The sequence below is a fragment of the Oncorhynchus nerka genome, linkage group LG22, assembly GCF_034236695.1.
Source record: "Oncorhynchus nerka isolate Pitt River linkage group LG22, Oner_Uvic_2.0, whole genome shotgun sequence".
Lineage (NCBI taxonomy): Eukaryota > Metazoa > Chordata > Actinopteri > Salmoniformes > Salmonidae > Oncorhynchus > Oncorhynchus nerka.
The window spans coordinates 45,657,436-45,672,854 of record NC_088417.1 but is presented as its reverse complement, the minus strand read 5'-3'; the positions used below and the strand labels follow the sequence as shown (position 1 = coordinate 45,672,854).

Here is a 15,419-nt window from a genome sequence, read left to right as displayed (position 1 = left end):
TTTGCTTATGGCCTTCTACAGCTCATTGAGTGCGGTCTTAGTGCCAGCATCGGTTTGTGGTGGTAAATAGACAGCTACGAATAATATAGATGAAAACTCTCTTGGTAAATAGTGTGGTTTACAGCTTATCATGAGATACTTAACCTCAGGCGAACAAAACTCGAGGCGAACAAAACTTCCTTAGTATTAGATTTAGTGCACCAGCTGTTGTTTACAAATATACACAGACCGCCACCCATTGTCTTACCGGAGGCTGCTGTTCTATCTTGCCGATGCATAGTAAACCCCGCCAGCTGTATGTTATTCATGTCATCGTTCAGCTCCGACTCGGTATAAGATAAGATATTACAGTTTTTAATATCCCGAACAGGGATGAAACCATTTAGGGGGGGTTCATTTCATTTGTGTGGGGTTTCAAGTCCATGGGGTATAGAAATGGGGGAAGGTATCGTGGGGGTATATGATGCAGGAAATATTACTATGGATGGGGAATTTATCACTACATGTGGGTTAAACACAGGATAAGTTTACAGTTGAAGTCGGAAGTTTAGCCAAATACATTTAAACTCAGTTTTTCACAATTCCTGACATTTAATCCTAGTAAATAGTCCTTGTCTTAGGTCAGTTAGGATCACCACTTTATTTTAAGAATGTGAAATGTCAGAATAATAGTAGAGATAATGATTTATTTCAGGTTTTATTTATTTCATCACAATCCCAGTGGGTCAGAAGTTTAAATACACTCAATTAGTATTTGGTAGCATTGCCTTTAAATTGTTTGACTTGGGTCAAAAGATTCAGGTAGCCTTCCTCAAGCTTCCCACAATAAGTTGGGTGAATTTTCGCCCATTCCTCCTGACAGAGCTGGTGTAACTGCATCAGGTTTGTAGACCTCCTTGCTCGCACACACTTTTTCAGTTCTGCCCACAGATTTTCTATAGGATTGAGGTCAGGGCTTTGTGATGGCCACTCCAATACCTTGATTTTGTTGTCCTTAAGCCATTTTGCCACAACTTTGGAAGTATGCTTGGGGTCATTGTCCATTTGGAAGACCCATTTGTGACCAAGCTTCAACTTCCTGACATGTTTCTTCAATATATCCTCATAATTTTCCTGCCTCACCCCCACAACATGATGCTGCCACCTCTGTGCATTACGGTTAGGATGGTGTTCTTCGGCTTGCAAGCCTCAGGTGTCGATATAGGACTTGTTTTACTGTGGATCTAGATAATTTAGTACATGTTTCCTCCAGCATCTTCACAGGGTCCTTTGCTGTTGTTCTGGGATTGATTTGCACTTTTCTCACCAAAATACATTAATCTCTAGGAGACAGTATGCGTCTCCTTCCTGAGCGGTGTGACGGCTGCGTTGTCCCATGGTGTTTATACTTGCGTACTATTGTTTGTACAGATGAACATGGTACCTTCAGGCGTTTGCAAATTGCTCCCAAGGATGAACCAGATGTGTGGAAGTTGTTGAAATACATCCACAGGCACACCCGCAAATTGACTCAAATTATGTCAATTAGCCTATCAGAAGCTTCTAAAGCCATGACATAATTTTCTGGAATTTTCCAAGCTGTTTATAGGCACAGTCAACTTAGTGTATGTAAACTTCTTACCCGCTGGAATTGTGATACAGTGAATTATAAGTGAAATAATCTGTCTGTAAACAATTGTTGGAAAAATGACTTGTGTCATGCACAAAGTAGATGTCCTAACCGACTTGCCAAAACTATAGTTTTTTAATTAACATGAAATTTGTGGAGTGGTTGGAAAAAAAGTTTTAATGTATGTTAACTTCCGACTTCAACTGTATATACTAAATAAAAATAAAACCCCTGGAAAGGGGGGTCTAAGCTGGCAACCCTGAGGTACCATAGTTGCAATCTGATGCTGCGTTCAAAACAACTGGGAAATCTCCAACTTCCGACAACTGGGAACTCTGAAAAAAACAAGCTCTGAATGGGACAATTCGTTTTGAACGGTCATTCAACTCAGAACTCCAACTCGGGAACTCGGCCCTCTTTCTAGAGCTCTGACTTTCCAACCTGAAGATCACGGATGTCGTGATTTGCCCTCATATTTTTCCATTTCCCAGTTGTCTTGAAAGCACCTTTAGTCAGTCAAGTGAACTATCCCTTCACCTAATTTTTTCAAAACATCTTTGGTCTGACAGAACAGAATGCATTGTATAATGTAAACAAACATGGCGCCACACATAGCTGGCAAATAGCTTAGCATTAGCTCATCAAAATCAGTGCAATCTTCAAAAATGTATTTTACACACATTATGTTTCCATTACAATATATGCAAGAATTGGAATGTATGATTTGTCACCAGTACATGAAAACGTGAAAAAAAACTGTAAATACATTATGCTCCATACATGTATACCACATATGTCAGAGTCAAGGCCCGCGGGCCACATCCGGCCCGCAAGAAGGTTTTTTACGGCCCCTGGGATGATCTTGATTTATTATTAGAACCGGCCCGCAGCAAGCCGGCAGCCCGCAGATCTTTTACACGCACCAATACTACATTTCCCACAATGCAAAGGTGACGCACCGAGCAGTAGGCTGCTTCATTTCAATATTTATTGGCACAGCAGTCGTCAGCATCACAGTAAAATTAACTTTCAGATACCCATCAAAAATGGCAAACGGAAGGTGGATACTGAGAACCGGGGTTTCAAACAAGGTGGGAGTCGGAGTATATGTTCACGAAGGTAGCTGGAAAACCTGTGTGTCTTCTGTGTGGAGAAAGTGTGGCGGTACTGAAAGAGTATAATCTGAGACGACATTATGAAACGAAACACGCGGACAAAAACAAGAATATGGACATGGAACAAAGGCTACAAAAGGCAGAGGAATTAAAACGAGGCCTCAAATCTCGACAGGCTCTGTTCAAAAGCCAAATCACAAGGCCAGGCTGCTGTCAAGGCCAGTTTTATTTTGGCAGAAGAGATCGCTAAATCAGCCCGGCCATTTACGGAGGGGGATTTCATCAAAAACTGCATGATTAAAGTTTGTGACGAAGTTTGCCCAGAAAAAGGCAACTCTTTTTAAATGTGAGTCTGAGCAGAAACACCATTGCCGAGAGAGTAGACCAGTTGTCCATCAATCTAAAAGAGCAGCTTGTGAAAAAGGGAAAAGATTTTATTGCATATTCCTTGGCTGTGGATGAGAGCACCGACATTTCTGACATTGCCCAGTTGTCAATTTTCATCCGCGGAGTGGACTCCAACCTAAGCGTGACAGAGGAGTTTTTGGCTTTACGTCCTATGCATGGCACAACTACGGGGCATGATTTGTATGAAGAGGTGTCAAGATGTGTAAATGAGATGGAGCTGCCTTGGGAAAAAACTCGTGGGTTTGACAACCGACGGAGCACCTGCGATGTGTGGACACAGGAGCGGACTGGTGGCGAAGATACGGGAAAAGATGCAAGAGGAAAACGCGACAGGTGAGCTGACAGCTTATCATTGTATCATACACCAGGAAGCGTTGTGCGGTAAAGCCTTGAAAATGGAGCATGTAATGAGCATCATCACGCGCACAGTTAACTTTATCAGAGCCAAAGGTTTGAATCACCGCCAGTTCAAGGCATTTCTGACGGAGTTAGAAACGGAGCATGGTGATTTGCCTTATCACACAGAGGTGCGATGGCTAAGCCAGGGAAAGGTGCTTCAAAGATGTTTCGAGCTTCGTGAGGAGATTTGTCTGTTCTTGGACAGCAAAGGGAAAGACACAACACAACTCCGAGACGAAATGTTTCTGTGTGAAATGGCTTTTCTGTGTGACATTACGAGTCATCTGAATGCAATAAACTTGCAGCTGCAGGGTCGGGATCGTGTCATCTCTGATATGTACAGTACAGTGAAGGCATTTAAAACCAAACTGACTCTGTGGGAGACGCAGATGCGGAAAGAAAATTTGAGCCACTTTCCCAGCTGCCAGACCATGAAAGAGAAGCTCTCTACCAGTGCGTTCGAGCACACAGTTGGCTGATAAAATAGGTATGCTTGCCGCTGACTTTGACGCCGATTTGCTGACTTTGAAGCACAAAAAAGCAGGTTGGAACTGCTCGGTAACCCATTTGCTGTTGACGTGGAAAGCTCACCACCAAACCTCCAAATGGAGTTGATTGACCTCCAATGCAATGATGCACTGAGGGCAAAATATGCGGCAGTGGGTGCTGCGGAGTTCGCCCGTTTCCTCCCGGCACAATGCCCCAGCTGCGCATCCAGGCTGCTCAAACGTTGTCTATGTTTGGCAGCACATACCTGTGTGAACAACTGTTTTCTTTGATGAACCTGAACAAAACATCACACAGAAGTCGACTTACTGCTGAACACCTCCACTCAATTCTGAGGATTTCTTCAGCTCAGAGCCTTACCCCGAACATTGATGAACTTGTGGAAAAGATGGGACACCACCAAGTATCACCCTCAACCTCAAACAAGTGAACATTACTGTGCAATCACATATTTAGAGTTTTTACTCAGTTCAAGTTTAAAAGTTAAAATTTAATATTTGTTTTCACTGCATGTTACTTCTCCTTAAACAAAGTGTTGTTTTTGATTAATAGATTTTTGCACTTTATTTTTTTGTATTTCAATCCAATTATATTTTAAAAATATTTCAGTTGAGTGGATGATAGAAAATTGCTATTATTGTTTTTTCTTTGAAGTAAATTTAGCCCACTTTTGCTAAAATAGAAAATATAGTCTACTGATGGTGCCTTGAATACCGGTTTCTTTCATTTAATGTTCATGTTATGGGGATATTTATATAAAGGAAATTTGTCTTTTGTGTCTGTTGAAAATTAAAGATTACTGACAGAGCCATAAGAAAATATTGCTTTATTTATCTGATCATATTGTAATATATTTGTTAGGTTTTCAGTAGGTTCAATTAGATTCACTAGACTATATGCGTCATTTAAAAAATTTTCAATGAACATTCGAACAGTCCGGCCCTCGTCTTGTAGCTGATTTTTTTATTTGGCCCTCCGTCCATTTGACTTTGACACCCCTGATGTATACGGTATGCTACAGTAGAAACAACAACACGATATACAGAAAATAGGGCATTTACTTTGATAGGAACGGACAAATGACCAAAGTTATTATTTTTAAGGAAAATAACAATGAAGGCAATGCGAGTGCCAGACAGAAAATGGACTTGGACTTGGCCAGCTCAATAAAGCCTCAAACATAAATTGTCTGCAACAGTGAAATAGGCTACTTCTTGTGTGAATTAATGAGGAGGCGGTACACACCTCAATTCAAACTTTTGTTCGAAAATAATTTTAAATTGACAAGTTTAAACATAGCTTATAGATAATTAGCAGGCAGCGTGCCTGGTTTGAGGGCAGCGCGGGTTAACTCTCCTGTTGTGTAACAATCACATTTTGGAACAGTGAGTGCGTTCTGACAGCACACACATAAAACAGCTGACTGTAGGGTGACCGTTAGAGACATTTGGAATTCACATGTGACAAGGTTATGTTGCAGTGATTTCACTTGCTGTGGTAGCTGAAGTGTATAATGTTGAGTCATGGCGTACATACAGTTAATTCGGAAAGTATTCAGACCCATTTACTTTTTTCACATTTTGTTACGTTATAGCCTTATTCAATTTGTTTTCGTAATCAATCTACACACAATACCCCATAATGACAAAGAAAAAATAGGTTTTTAGACATTTTAGAAAATGTCTTAAAAATAAAAAACACATACCTTATTTATATAAGTATTCAGATCCTTTGTTATGAGACTCCAAATTAAGCTCAGGTGCATCCTGTTTCCATTGATCATCCTTGACATGTTTCTACAACTTGATTGGGGTCCATGTGTGGTTAATTGAATTCATTAGACATGATTTGGAAAGGCACACACCTGTCTATATAAGGTTGACAGTTGCATGTCAGAGCAAAAACCAAGCCATGAGGTTGAAGGAATTGTCCGTAGAGCTCAGAGACAGGATTGTGTCGAAGCACAGATCTGGGGAAAGGTTACCAAAATATGTCTGCAGCATTGAAGGTCCCCCAAGAACACAAATCAAATCAAATCAAATGCTATGTCACATGCTCCGAATACAACAGGTGTACCTTACAATTAAACGCTTACTTACAAGCCCTTAGCCAAAAATGAAATTCAAGAAATAGAGTTAATAAAATATTTACTAAATAATCTAAATTAAAAAATCTAGTCAATCAAAAAGTAACCCAATGCATTTCCATAACAATAACATGGCTATATACAGGGGGCACCGGTACCGAGTCAATGTGCGGGAGTACAGGTTAATCGAGGTAATTTGTAGAGTGACTATGCATAGATAATAAACAGTGAGTAGCAGCAGTGTAAAACCAAAGAGGGGGGTTCAATGTAAATAGTCCAGGTGGCCTCCATAATTCTTAAATGGAAGAAGTTTGGAACCACCAAGACTCTTTCTAGAGCTGGCCGCCTGGCCAAGCTGAGCAATTGGGGGAGAAGGGACTTGGTCAGAGAGGTGACCAAGAACCCCGATGGTCACACTGACAGAGCTCCAGAGTTCCTCTGTGGAGATGGGAGAACCTGCCAGAAGGACAACCATCTCTGCAGCACTCCACCAATCAGGCCTATATGGTAGATTGGCCAGGCAGAAGTCACACCTCAGTAAAAGGCACATGACAGCCTGCTTGGAGTTTGCCAAAAGGCACCTAAAGGACACTCAGACCATGAGAAACAAGATTCTCTGGTCTGATGAAACCAAGATTCAGCTCTTTGGCATGAATGCCAAGCATCACGTCTAGAGGAAACCTGCCACCATCCCTACTGTGAAGCATGGCTGTGGGAGCATCATGCTGTGGGGATGTTTTTCAGCGGCAGGGACTGGGAGAATAGTCAGGATCGAGGGAAAGATGAATGGAGCAAAGTACACAAACTCCCCAAATACAGGTGTGCCAAGCTGGTAGCATCATACCCAAGAAGACTCTAGGCTGTACTTTTTTATACATTTGCAAACATTTCTTTCTTTGCTTTATCACTATGGGGTATATATGTAATCAATTTTAGAATAAGGCTGTTATGCAACAGAATGTGTAAAAAGTCAAGGGGGCTGAATAACTTCCGAATGCCCTTTAGGTACACCTGTTATGGCTGCAATCCAGATACTGGGATCGATATGACAACTACCAGTGAAAATAAAGGGCGCCAAATTCAAACCACAGAAATCTCATAATTACAATTCCTAAAACATACATGTGTCTTATATCATTATAAAGCTATTCTCGTTGTTAATCCCACCAAAGTGTCCGATTTCAAATAGGCTTTTCAGCGAAAGCACTACAAACGATTATGTTAGGTCTCCACCAAACCACAATAATTTTCACAATAATTTTCCAGCAAAATATAACATTCACAAAAACCTGAAATAAAGATAAAATGAATCACTAACCTTGAATTATCTTCATCAGATGACACTCATAGGACTTCATGCTACACAATACATGCATGTTTTGTTTGATAAAGTTCATATTTATAATTTTAAAAATCTGAGTTTAGAATGTCGCGTTAGATTCACTAGTTCCAAAAACATCAACTGATTTTGCATAGCCACATCATTCAACAGAAATACTCATCATAAATGTAGATAATAATACAAGTTATACACATGGAATTATAGATATACCTCTCCTTATTAATGCAACCGCTGTGTCAGATTTAAAAAAAACTTTACGTAAAAAGAAACGCATGCAATAATCTGAGACGGCGCTCAAAAGTAAGAACACCACAGCCGCAAAGATGGTGTCAACATAAACAAGAAATTACATGATAAATATTCCCTTACCTTTGATGATCTACATCAGAAGCACTCCAGGAATCCCAGGTCCACAATAAATGTTTGTTTTGTTCGAAAATGTCAGTTATTTATGTCCAAATACCTTCTTTTGTTAGCGCGTTTGGTATACATATCCCAACGCTAATTCTGGTCAGCGTTATATCGGACAAAAACTTCAAAAAGTGATATTACCGGTCGAAGAAACATTTCAAACTAAGTACAGAATCAATCATTAGGATGTTTTTAACCTCTTAGAACTCTCGCTCTATACTGCCCCTGTTGGAGAAAGTTTGTACCCATAGTAAACTGAAAATATTTTTTCCCAAAATTGCTAATATATGCATATAAAAATTATTATTGAATAGAAAACACTCTAAAGTTTCTAAAACCGTTTAAATTATGTCTGTATGTAAAGCAGAACTCTCAGGAGAGCCATTCTCCCAAACACTCTGTGAACAATAGAAAAGTTGAGTCTACTTTGACGTCATCGCCAACACCCTTCCCAGGCAGCTACGGATCCAGGAACAGTCTCTATCTGTTCAGCGCGATGTCTGCTTTCAAATGGCGCGTTCACTGTGAGAATCGCACGAGCCCTGCACCTTTGGCGCGCGAAATTGCGCGTGTCCCTCTCAAAACCGGGCACTCTATTGCGCGCGGCCGATTTGGAGTACGTCTTTTTCCAACATGCAGCATTTGAAGCCGGTTTGTCTGTTAGCGCTGTCCTTTGTTCTACATGCTAACAACAGCATAAAGCTCGATTTTGCACATCGTTTGACCAGTTTCATCGACATATAATATGTAAATTGGAAGTTTTGGTGCGCAAGAGTGCTGGACCAGAAGCAGTTAGCATATGCTAATAAAGGGGCACGCAACGTGAAACCAAACGATTTATTGGGTAAGTATGACTCCTTCTACGTCTTCTGATGGAAGAACATCAAAGGTAAGGGAATATTTATGTGGTTATTTTGGGTTTCTGTGGACTCCAAACGTAGAGGAGACATATGCTAATATCTGAGCGCCGACTCATAGTATAGCCCAGTGAACGATGTCTGTAACGTTAAAAATAAATGTAATACAGCGGTTGCATTAAGAAGAAGTGTATCTTTGTAAATATATGTAGAACATGTATATTTAGTCATGTTTATTGCTTGTTATCTGACGTTATCTGTCGGAGCTATCATCATTTCTCCTGACATTTGAGTAGCATGTTTTTTTTTTAAATGTCGTCAACCGAGATTTATGGATATTATATAGCATATTATTGAAAAAAAATTAAATGTACTGTGTGACATGTAATATTACTGTCATCTGATGAAGATTTTCAAAAGGTTAGTGAATTATTTATTTTTTAATCCTACTTTTAAATTTGATTTTTTCTGGGACAAAATGGCCGCCGCTTGCCTTTTGTTTCGGTGGTGATCTAATATAAATATGTGCTATGTTTTCGCCGTAAAACATTTTAGAAATCTGACTTGCTGGGTAGATAAACAACTTGTTTATCTTTCATTTGAGCTATTTTACTTGTTAATGTGTGGAGGTTAAATATTTTTAGGAATATTTTTTCGCATTGTGCGTTATGCTAATGAGCTTGAGCCGTAGTCACGATACCGGATCCGGGATGGGTCGGACTATGAGGTTAACATATAGCTTCAATAAAGTTCCAACCGGAGTATTCCTTCTTGTCTTCGTGAGCAATGGAACGCAAGTGACTACCACGAGGAAAAAGCGCGATCACAAAATGGCTGATTGATGGACATCTGATACATTCTGCTCTCATTCACTCCCACAACAACATAGAAGCCTCATTATAATTTCTATTGATAGTTGACATCCAATGGAACCCCTAGGCAGTGCAACATCATTCATATCTCAAGGGGATTTCATTGGGGACTCTTGTGAATACATACAAGCTCAGATTTCTGACTTCCTGTTTTGATTTCAACTCAGGATTTTGCCTGCCAATATGAGTTCTGTTATACTCACAGACATCATTCAAACAGTTTTAGAAACGTCAGAGTGTTTTCTATCCAATACTAATAATAATATGCAAATATTAGCAACTACGACTGAGGAGCAGGCTGTTTGATATGGGCACCTTTCATCCAAGCTACTCAATACTGCCCCTGCAGCCATAAAAAGTTAACTCAGTGCCAGTGGCAGGTCATTAGTAAATATTTTAGACAGTAAGGGGCCAAGACAACTTCCCTGGGGAATGCCCGACTCTACCTGGATTTTGTTGGAGAGGCTTTCATTGATGAGCACCCTCTGTGTTATATTAGTCAGGTAACTCTCAATCCACAATATAGCAGGGGATGTGAAGCCATAACACATACGTTTTTCCAGGAGCAAATTATGATCGGTCTAACAAAACAGCTCATTATTATCAATTTCTTTCAACTAATTTCTTTTCAGTCATTTGTTTACTATGAAATATAATTGTGTCTGGTCAAACACATTTTTTTCCAAAAGTTTACTAAGGGTTGGTAGCAGGCTGATTGGTCGGCTGTTTGAGCCAGTAAAGGGTGCTTTGCTATTCTTAGGTAGCGGAATTACGTTTTCTCCCTCCAGGCCTGAGAGCACACACTTTCCTGTAGATTTAGATTGGAGAGATATAGTCTGTTGTCATCCGCAGTAAAGTTGTCAGACCCAGGTGGCTTGTCATTGTTGATAGACAACAATAATTATTTCACCTCTTTAACACTCACTTTACAGAATTCAAAATGACAATGCTTGTCTTTCATAATTTGGTAAGTTATGAATGGATAAGTAAGTTCAGAGTTTATTGTTGTCATGACATGCCTAAGTCATGACATGCCTAAGTGCTAATCTCTCACTAATTAGGGTCCCCTGGAAACATTGGCCAACACTTTGGTTCCTACCCTGTCAATAATTCCTCCCTGGCTGATTCATTAATTGTCATGTCAAACAACAATGCATTCAAGGTGCTGCCCACTTTATTTGAACTATATAATTAGAATAATCATTCTATTTCCATGATTCCAACAGTTCAGCTTTTAACTAGGCCTAGATGTTTTGCCCATATCATTCATCTCTGTGTGGCACAGTGTGGAAATGATTACAAAAGTACAGGAAATGCAGAAATTGTAGAATATGTGAAAAATATAAGGTTTTGGCCTAGCCCTAACACACTGACTGCAGGCAATGGTGTTAGGATGTTTCCATCATTGTCTGTCTCCTTTCCTGCCCCGTTCAGACACGGAACCGTTTTGAAAGCACACGTTCTGAGGTGGAGTGTCTGATGAGGAAGATGAAGGAGAACCCCCATGAGCACAAGAGTATCAGCCATGACACCATGGAGGGATACCTGTTTGTACAGGAGAAACGTGAGTGTCCCATCCTGCTCTCTCTCTCTCTCTCTCTCTCTCTCTCTCTCTCTCTCTCTCTCTCTCTCTCTCCATCTCTCTCTCATGCTGCAATGGAATACAATTTCACTACTCAGTGATTTATTTTGACCACTTAGAAAAGCATGGTGGCAGTAACATCACGACTACCGCTTTAGTCACACCAATGTTGTTTAGACACCAGTGTTGTTTGAAATAGATTTCAATATCCCCATAGAAACAACAAGAGTAATTGTATTCAGGATGAGAATATCATGCTCTTAGAGGTGACGGGGGACCCAGCGTGTGCAATAACCATGGTAACCCACAAAATGTGTCCAATACTCCCCCCTCTCTGCTTCTCAATCTGCTCCTCTCTCTTCCCTCTCTCAGGCTCTTTCGTGTCAACCTGGGTCAAGCACTACTGCACCTACCATCGAGAGCCCAAACGAGTCACCATGGTCCTGTTCGACCAGAAGTCGGGTGGCAAAGTGGTGAGTTGACTCAGAGAGGAAGAGGTGTAGCCAGGGACATAACAGGGGCCAAAATCTGTCTTTTCCAGCAGCACTGAGTTTTTGTATGGAGGTCAATGAGAGAGTGTCGAATTTGGTTAACAAAAAATGTTGAACTGTCGAATATCAGAACGGCAATTATAGTTACCTCAATCTCAGCTTCAACTTTGACTCATCTGCCCTGGGCTCTTTCTGTAATTCCAATTCCGGCATTACAGAGGCAAGAGAGGGGCGAGATCCTGATGGGATTAAGGTGAAGGGAAATCCGGACACCTCTTCCCTCCATTCTATTGGCCACTTAATAATAAAATGGATGACCTCCGATCGCGGATTTGCTACCAACGGGACTCTTGTCACTGCAATATTCTCTGCTTTTCTGAAACATGGCTTTCGAACAAGATACCCCCCATGGCTATCCAACTCGATGGATTCTCCATTCACCAGGTGGAGAGGACATTGGAGTCAGGGAAGTCGAGAGGGGGAGGGATTTGCCTGTTCATCAATAACAAATGGTGTGCTGTCTCAAGTGCAGGGAAAGTCTCAACCTATTGTTCACCTGTCTTGGAATACCTGATGGTCAAATGCCGACCCTTCTAACACCCCGAGGGAGTTTTCAGCTGTTATCGTGACTGTTGTATACATTCCACCTCAGGACAAGAAAAATAACAAGCTAGCACTTAACAAAATTCTCAGAGCAGGCTCAGAACAACTGCCAGGCATATTCACGGTAATCTTCAACCTCTCCTCTCCTCTCCTTGTCCCAGTCTGTAATCCCCACATGTTTTAAGATGACCACAATCATTCCTGTCCCCAAGAACTCCAAGGCTTCATGTTATAATGAGTACCGCCCTGTAGCACACATCTGTAGTCATGCAGTGGTTTGAAAGTCTGGTTATGGCACACATCAACTCCATCATCCCAGACACCCTAGACCCACTCCATACCGCTCCAACAGATCCATAGACGACGCAATCTCAATTGCACTCCACGCTGCCCTCACTCACCTAGATAAGAGGAATACCTATGTGCTTTTCATTGACCACAGCTCAGTGTTCAACACCATTGTCCCCTTCAAGCTCATCACCAAGCTTAGGACCCTGGGACTGAACACCTTCCTCTGCAACTGGGTCCTGGACTTCCTGACGGGCCGACCCAAGGTGGTATGGTGAGGGTAGGCAACATCATCTCCACCACTCTTGACTCTCAACACGGGGGCCCCACAGGGGTCTGTGTTTAGTCCCCCTCAGGAGGCTGAGAAGGTTTGGCATGGGCCCTCAAATCCTCACAAAATTCTACAGTTGCACCATTGAGAGCATCTTGACTGGCTACATTACTGCTTGGTATGGCAACAGCACCGCCATCACTCACATAGCGCTACAGAGGCTAGTGCGGACAGCCCAGTACATCACTGGGTCCGAGCTCCCTGCCATCCAGGACCTCTATATCAGGCGGTATGAAAGGAAGCCCCGGAAAATTAGTCTCCAGCCACCCAAGCCATAGACTGTTCTCTCTGCCTCCGCATGGCAAGCAGTACAGGTGTATCAAGTTTGACACCAACAGGCTCCTGAACAGCTTCTATCCCCAAGCCATATGACTGCTAAATAGCTAAATCTGAGTTGACCCTTGTACTTTTTGTTGTTGTTGCACTGTCTCTATGCACACTCACTGGAATCTAAACACTCACGCACACTGACATTCCAACACTCTCTTAATTTGCTCACACACACATAACATGCAATCACATTTATAATTACTCTACACACACACACTCACATATTCATCATGTACGCTGCTGCTGCTACTCTGTTTCATCATATATCCTGATGCCTCATCACATTACCCCTATACATACACTACATGAAAGTATGTGAACACCTGCTCATGGAACATCTCATTCCAAAATCATGGGCATTAATATGGAGTTGGTTCCCCTTTGCTGCTATAACAGCCTCCACTCTTCTAGGAAGGCTTTCCACTAGATGTTGGAACATTGTTGGGGGACTTGCTTCCATTCTGCCAAAGAGCATTAGTGAAGTCGGGCACTGATGTTGGGTGATTCGGCCTGGCTCGCAGTTGGCGTTCCAATTCATCCTAAAGGTGTTCGATGAGGTTGAGGCCAGTGCTCTGTGCATGCCAGTCAAGTTCTTCCACACAGATCTCGACAAACCTTTTTTGTATGTACCTTGCTTTGTGCACGGGGGCATTGTCATGCTGAAACATTAAAGGGCCTTCCCCAAACTGTTGCCACAAAGTTGGAAGCACAGAATTGTCTAGAATGTCATTGTATTTTGTAGCGTTAAGATTCACATTCCCTGGAATTAAGGGACCTAGCCCGAACCATGAAAAACAGCCCCAGACCATTATTCCTCCTCCACCAAACTTTACAGTTGGCACTATGCATTGGGGCAGGTAGCGTTCTCCTGGCATCCGCCAAACCGAGATTTGTCCATCGGACTGCCAGATGGTGAAGCGTGATTCATCACTCCAGAGAACGCGTTTCCACTTCTCCAGAGTCCAATGGCGGCGAGCTTTACACCACTCCAGCCGACATTTTACATTGTGCATGGTGATCTTAGGTTTGTGTGCGGCTGCTCGGCCATGGAAAACCATTTCATGAAGCTGTTGACAAACAGTTCTTGTGCCAACGTTGCTTCCAGAGGCAGTTTGGAACTTGGTAGTGAGTGTTGCAACTGAGGACAGAATAATTTTACGAGCTACACGCTTCAGCACTCGGTGGACCCGTTCTGTGAGCTTTGTGTGGCCTACCACTTTTGCGACTGGATGTTTCCACCTCACAATAACAGCACATACAGTTAACCTGGGCAGCTCTAGCAGGACATGGTGAAATTTGACGAACTGACTTGTTGGAAAGGTGGCATTCTATGACGGTACCACGTTGAAAGTCACTGAGCTCTTCAGTAAGGCTATTCTACTTCCACTGTTTGTCTATGGAGATTGCATGACTGTGTGCTCAATTTTCTGCACCTGTCAGCAATGGGTGTGGCTGATATATCCAAATCCATTAATTTAATGTGAAAGGAAGCACCTCTCTCAGTCCAGTATCCTAAATATGGTATTGGAACTGACCCTGTATATAGCTTCTTACTTTCTCATGTTGTTCTTCTTTGTATTTCTTATGTGTTTTTGTTTTACCTTATGTTATTTTGAGTGTTACATTGATATTGATTAATGCATTGTTGGGTTTGAGCAGAGAGAGAAATGTTGGCATCCATTGCCAGTTCTCGGGCAAAGGATGCCAACATTTCTCTCTCTTCTCCCTCTCTCTCTGCTCCTACAACTACCAAGGTCACACTGTATGGTAGAGTGGCATTTTGGGTAGGTAAAGAAACAGACAACCACAAATGATCCATTATATTGACCAGATACTCAAGTGGTCGTTTTAATGTCACGTGCCTTTAGACACTTAGCTAGCAAGTTAGCAAACCAAATGCATAGCTGGAGCCCTGAGCTAAGGGCTGGGGCATCAGCCTTCCAGTCATGATTTCAAGCAGAAATCATGTGTGACACCTGTCTCTAGAGATTTGAATGACTGCAGTTGATTAGCGCTTCAAAATACATCTGTGTGCTGGAGTCTGGCCTTGTGGTAGTGGTGCTTACTCCGGACTACAACTTGACCTTTGTGGTATGGGTTCAAACCCCGCCTTCATATCTGTTTTCCTTTACCTGAATGTCTTCCCCTTTCGTTTGTGACTTTCTATCTCAATAAAGAGAAAATACCA

The 15,419-nt window shown here is 41.8% G+C and overlaps 1 protein-coding gene across 4 annotated transcripts in view; it reads left to right on the top strand.

Annotated features, from left to right (window-relative positions):
* LOC115105249 (rho GTPase-activating protein 26-like) overlaps nucleotides 1-15,419 on the top strand; it is a 125,953-nt gene that overhangs the window by 60,674 nt on the left and 49,860 nt on the right. For all 4 annotated transcript variants that reach the window (XM_029627037.2, XM_029627039.2, XM_029627038.2 and 1 more), the window contains exons 8-9: nucleotides 11,041-11,170; nucleotides 11,561-11,661. In XM_029627037.2, coding sequence (XP_029482897.1) covers nucleotides 11,041-11,170; nucleotides 11,561-11,661 — 231 coding nt within the window. The remainder of the gene's footprint in view (nucleotides 1-11,040; nucleotides 11,171-11,560; nucleotides 11,662-15,419) is intronic.